Genomic DNA, 6,228 nt, shown 5'->3' with positions numbered 1-6,228 from the left:
GTTTTCTAACTTATCTTCTTAATTAATATAATTAATAAATAAAATCTCAACATTCACATAAAAAATTTATGAAATTGTTAATAATTTTTATTATATATATTTTTAGTATTTTTAGTACTAGTGACAATGTTATATTACGATATACTTTTTTTTAAAACAAATTAAACTAGTAATAACATTTTAGACCCCCTAATGTTTTCAATCTATTCAATAAATATATAATTTAATCATTTTATAAAATAAGTCATTAATTTCAGTTGGAAAAAAAATATAAATGAATTAGGGACATATTTAAAAATAAAGTAAAAACTCTATTATTTTATGAAATTTGATAAAAATATAAAGGTAACTGAATCAGGGACTTATATAAAAATAAAGTAAAAATGCTTTCCTTATATAAAATTAATCAAAAGATAGGGGGTTTAAATGTTTGTTTCTGGACTAGACCGGGCTACAGCCCGGACTAGCCCAGCTGTAGGTCCGCCACTGTTTACAATTTAACATGGATTTCTCAGTGTTGGTGTTAGCACACCATATTTAAATCACACAAGTTTCACAATAAAAAAGTTTAATTAAAGAAAAAGGAAAAGAAAACGATTTGAATAATTGAGGGAGAGAGAGAGTCAAATTTCTCATGTACTATCTCTGTCGTGACTGTGTGTAATGTACACAGATCTGAAAAGATCAAAGGGGGTGTCGGTGTCGAATTCTGCTCCCAGAGTTTGACACATCTGACAAATCTAAGGACTAATAAGAGTAAGATGTACATGTTGGGACGACGTTATATCCCCACCAGTAGTGTCTGTGTCTGTGGGTGTAGTGGTGGTTGGTCCAGCATCCCTCTGTTATTATTACTGACGTTGTTGCTTTTCTTTTCTTCTCAACTCACCTTCTGCGTCTCTTCCCATCCCACACCCACCGCGGGCCGCCAACATTAACCCACCGACGACATCTCCTTTAAACCCCCAAGACGCTGCAGTAGTCAGAGACCATCACTTTCACACGTTGACTCCACAATTGTCATTGCCCTGATCAGTGTTTCCGCGTTGTTTTTCGTACTACCAGTCTTGCAACTTCTTATGGCCTTCTTCTCCAAGTTATTCAGAATCAAGAATTTGAGACGCACTCGCAAACCCTTCGATCAAGTTGATGTTGTCGTTGATCAAGATCAAGATCAATATCACGATCATGACGACGGTATTGATGGTCGCTCTGTAAAGAAATACAGTTGGGATGACGTAGAGAGGTTCACCCAGAATTTCTCGCAGGTGATTGGATCCGGAGGGTTTAGCAACGTTTATCTTGCTCGCTTGATTAATGATTCCACTAGTACTAATGGGGCAATCAAGATCCACGTCGGGAGCGACCGTCTCAGTCAGGTCTTCAAGCAGGAACTTGATATCCTACTCCACCTTTCCCATGACAATATTGTCAAACTTATCGGATACTGTGACGATAGAGGTACAGACCTACTTCGGCAGGGCTCCCATCAATTTCCGGACTTCATGTTTAATACAATTTAGTTAATTCTGTGCTTGCTAAAATTAATTAATTTACTGTTATTGTGTGCTTCAGATGAAGGTGTCCTGTTGTTTGAGTACGTGCCAAACGGGACCTTGCAAGAGAAGCTCCATGGAACTCCACGCAGCAGCAAACTTCCGTGGAGGAACCGCATGGCTATAGCCTTCCAACTTGCGCAAGCAATTGAGTATTTACATGAGAGATGCACCCTTCACATCGTACATGGCGACATCAAAGCTTCTAACATCCTCCTGGAGGAGCATCTCAATTGCAAGCTCTGCGATTTTGGGTCTGCAAAGATGGGATTCTCCTCCGCCGTGCTGCCACCTTCCCCTTCCCCTTCACCCTCGAGGTCGAGGATAACGAAGCAAGTGATGATGATAGGTTCGCCAGGTTACACAGACCCTCACTACTTAAGGACCGGAATGGCCTCAACCAAGACTGATGTCTACAGCTTTGGAGTCATCCTTCTAGAACTTGTAACGGGGATGGAGGCCTTTTGCCCTGAGAACGGTCAGCTGTTGACTTCTTTAGCAGGATCTATGCTCAACGATATTGCTGATTGCGAAGCTACAAAAGTGAATGAATTGGTGGATCCACGACTGGCCGGGGACTTTGACTTGGATGAAGCCAGGGCCATGCTTTCCATTGCTGCTCTCTGCCTTCGTCAGTCCCCCATTCTCAGGCCCTCTGCCACTCAAATTTTGCATAGTATCAAGGACCAAATTTCTTCCATCTCCTTCCTTTTCTCACCACAGAAAGATCCAAGTAGACTATGATGTAAGTAATTTTGTTCCTTATTCGATGGGGACAAACACTTGCACGATCTGTAAAATTGTAAATTGATTTTGCTTTTTTTGTTTTTTAACCCTTGTACTCTTTTTGTAACTAAATACCTACATGCCATCGTGGACACAAGATTGAGTGTGCCGACGATATGTGATAGAAAAAATTAAAAAGTTACGATGAAAATGATTATGATTATACTTCACAAAACTGAATAATTCTATGGAGAAAACTTCATTACAAAAAAGCATCCAATAATTCTCCATCTTATTTTTATTCCTGTTAGATTTTAACATTTAAGTGTGAATTTAATCCTATTATCTGCTTAATAGAGATCAAATATTGGAATCCGATGTTCAAGTTTTTAACTTATAAGACATCCAAGTTAATTCAAAGAATTAACTTGCACACACTCGCTACTTCAGCAAATACTTGCAACGTTACAATTCAAGAAACATCACCTCAGCGTGATAAAATTGAACGTGGAATTTACACGTATTAAGCCCATAACCTTCCTTGAACTTTCCTATCAAATGTTCTTATTATTACCCATTTGAATCAAAAGGCTCCGTCAAATTTTCAATTTCCACCACATGGAAAATTGAATCGTGGCCAATAGCTCTCTCTTAGCGTGAAAAGTTATCACAATCATAAAAGGCCAAATGGATTTGATGCCTTTCACTCTCTCACGCCCCCTCCCTTGAATCTTCGCACGTTCATGATAAGCACAAACTTTAGAAACGATATGTCCATTACAAGTGCCCAGTCTAATGTACTTGTAAATGAACAGAAAATTCTCAGTCCTTATCTAGATTAAACTTAGGCGCGTTTTAAAATGTAAATTTGAGTTTGATATACAGTTTTGAATCAAAGCATAATAACATTATATTTTAAAGTAAGCTGAAGAATTAATTCAAAGAATTCACTCACAACCCACCAAAAATTTTATATTACCCTCAGAAGAGTCCAAGTTATGTCCCCATCTATAATTTGGGTAAAACTATTAAAATAATTCACAATTGCCCTCCTTTGCCGATTTATATTATCCTTCAACCAAAACATCTGTTAATTGTTTCCAAATTTCAAAAAATTGAGTCCTGTGATGAGCAGAGGCAAAGAAAAAAGGCGGGCAAGAAAGGTCAAGATGGCCATAGCCAACTCAGTACTCACCTTCACTAGAGCGACAGCAACAACTGAGAGAGGCAGCAATTGCGGCGGCGACGGCTTGCGATGATGAATTAGTTACGAGCGGTTGCTGACAAAGATGATGGCAGTAGATGAGCAGTGGCTGACAGTGGTGGATGCTTGAATCGTGAGTGAGACAGCTTCCCAATATGACAGTAGTACACGAACGGCGGTAGACTATGGTGACGGCAGTGGATGCTTGACCTTGAAGGCTTGAATCAAGGCAAAGAAACGAGAGTTCGTCACGTTTGGTGAGAGTGAGATCGTGAATGTGAGAGAGAGAGGGATTGCCGATTTAGTGCTAGAAAATAGATAGGAATTGCCTATTTCAATTTTGCTTTTTATATTTTTAATTAAACTCACCAAACCGATTGGTTTATAATAAACTATATTTTATAAAAATCCAATTTCATATAATTAAATTGAATTGATAATTTATAATTACATAAATAAAAATCTTATGTGAGAAAATATTTTTATTTAAGTTTAAATGATAGTCTTTTTAAAAAGAACATTAACTACATTATATTTACTAATAAATTTAACTATAGATTCTAACAATCATATGGATTAATTTTAATTTTAACCTTTAAAAGATATACAATATTATATTTAACTCGTAATTTTAATCAAAATATATGTTAAGCTAAATTGAACTACCTAACATTCAATAATTATTTTGAAATTAAGAAGCGTGCAATCGGATGAACAACTCGTCACTTATAACTAAAAGTCTTCTAATACGATTAGTCATAAGTCTTAATAAAAAATGAATTAATTTTACAAAAAATTGTTAGTTTTTCCTCGGATTGGCAAAATTTCTTGAATCTCGATTGGGATTCCAAATTCCGGCCTATTTATGCAGGATTAAAAATAAAATTTTATCTCAATTTAATCTTCGGATTGAAATTGGGGACGTTTGAATTAATAATTAACCCATTTTATTTTCTTTATTTTTAAAAATATTAATAAATTTATTTTGTTATTATAATGAAAATTATATAACTTGTTAATTAATAAAAGGATTAATCATGAACAAAAATTAAAATAATTGAAAATGCATTCTAAATTTACAACTTTATATTGATTTACCACATTTGTAATTAATATGATAGACTTTTGGCGATGAAATATTTAGTTGCTAAAAATACCATTAGCGACAAAAACTATTTCGTCGCGAAAGAGCAATCTTTAGCGACCAACTATTTCGTTGCCAAAGAGCAATCTTGAGCGACGCAATATTTCGTCGCCAAAGAGCAGTCTTTAGCGATGAAATATTTCGTCGCTAAAGAGTATTACAGTTGCTATTTCAGGTCTCCTTTATTGCGACAAAAGCATGTCGTAGTGAAAAAAAGTTTTAGCGACGAAACCATATTTGTCGCCAAAAGAATTCTTCAGCGACTAAAGGTTTCGTCGCAAAAAAGGATAAAGGCGACAAATCCACTTTCGTCGCTAAATATCCATTTAGTGACGAAACATATCGTCGCTAAAGAGTCAAGTGTCGTTGCTAATTATATACTTTCAGCGACAAAATATTGCATCGCAAAAGATTGACCATTCGTCGCTAAAAACCAGCGCGCCAATAATTCTTTTGCCGCCTTATTTTTTGGCGACGAAAAAAGGTACTCGTCACAATATGTAATTTTTAGTGACGACAATTTCATTGCTAAAACCCACAATTAAATATTAATTTTTTATTTACTGGATTTGGTGACGAAATCCTTATTTTGTCACCAAAAGACCAAAATAATTTCGTCGCTAAAAAATTCATCGCTGAAGGCTAAAATTCTTGTAGTGTCAATCATATGTTTCAATAAATTTTGGGAAATTCTTTCTCAATCATTATCTTTTTTTTCCCCAATCAAATGTTTATGCAGCCTACAAGAATTTTGACAGTTTTTTTTTTTACACACTTAACGTTTCAATATTTATATATCACTCAATTATTTTTATTAATTACGTTAGAATTCGTTAAGGTCTTTATAAGAGTATACTATTTAATGCTTAGAACGGTGTTATAGAAATACTTACGGTTACCTAAACTTTCAATAAAAGGCAGTAATTGCAGCGATCATCAGGAAACTCCATTGCTGCTGCATCGACAAACTTTATAAGGTAATTATTCAATTTTTTTTTCTTGTAAATTAGTTGATTTAGACTTTTGATGTTTTGGTTAAAAAGCAAAACTTTAGGATTTTGTGTTGAAGAATCAATGAAATTGGTTGTGCGTCTCTTACAAAATAAAGAAAAATAAACTTTTCAACCTTTTTTTTCATGGAAATGGTAAAAATTCAATTGGTTGATTATTTATATAGATTATCAGTTGATTGTGATACGCTACTCTTTTACATGGTTCTTAATTCATAAAAATACAGTATTGCTATGTTTGTTGTTATTCAGAAAATGTCAACAAAAAAAAGTTAAAAAAATTAAAAGAAAAATAGGAAGCGTGAAATTACTAATTTGTCATCAATAGACCCGCTATAAATAATAAAAAGGAAATTTAGTGATAAACAAGTTGAGATTTTTCATAATCATGTTGGACACTTTTTAGACTTAAATCAGTTTCAATTTTGTGCTCAATTATTGCATAAGTTGGTAGTGACGCATGTACATTCATCCGATAAAAGAATATACTTCAAGGTACGAAAGAAATTGTGTCGATTCTCAATGTTTAAATTTTCATTAATTACAGGATTGAATTGTGGAGAACTTTATAGACTTGACTTGGATGTT

General features: G+C 34.5%; 1 protein-coding gene across 1 annotated transcript; it reads left to right on the top strand.

Moving 5' to 3' along the window:
* The first annotated feature begins 616 nt into the window (after window positions 1-616).
* Window positions 617-2,497, top strand: LOC18047813 (probable receptor-like protein kinase At1g33260). The gene is made up of 2 exons (XM_006439093.2): window positions 617-1,461; window positions 1,576-2,497. The coding sequence occupies exons 1-2, from the start codon at window positions 1,080-1,082 to the stop codon at window positions 2,298-2,300; spliced, it is 1,107 nt and encodes a 368-aa protein (XP_006439156.1). The 5' UTR covers window positions 617-1,079; the 3' UTR covers window positions 2,301-2,497.
* Window positions 2,498-6,228: the final 3,731 nt, after the last annotated feature.

This window comes from Citrus clementina, unplaced genomic scaffold, assembly GCF_000493195.1.
Source record: "Citrus clementina cultivar Clemenules unplaced genomic scaffold, Citrus_clementina_v1.0 scaffold_3, whole genome shotgun sequence".
NCBI lineage: Eukaryota > Viridiplantae > Streptophyta > Magnoliopsida > Sapindales > Rutaceae > Citrus > Citrus x clementina.
The sequence above is the reverse complement of the archived record's forward strand: the minus strand, read 5'-3'. Positions and strand labels throughout refer to the sequence as shown.

What these genes read in the sequence shown, in the direction of transcription:
- LOC18047813 (XM_006439093.2), top strand. Translation starts at nt 1,080, where the DNA reads ATGGCCTTCTTCTCCAAGTTATTCAGAATCAAGAATTTGAGACGCACT. An exon ending in CGGATACTGTGACGATAGAG is followed by an intron (nt 1,462 to 1,575) that starts GTACAGACCTAC and finishes TGTGTGCTTCAG; the next exon opens with ATGAAGGTGTCCTGTTGTTT.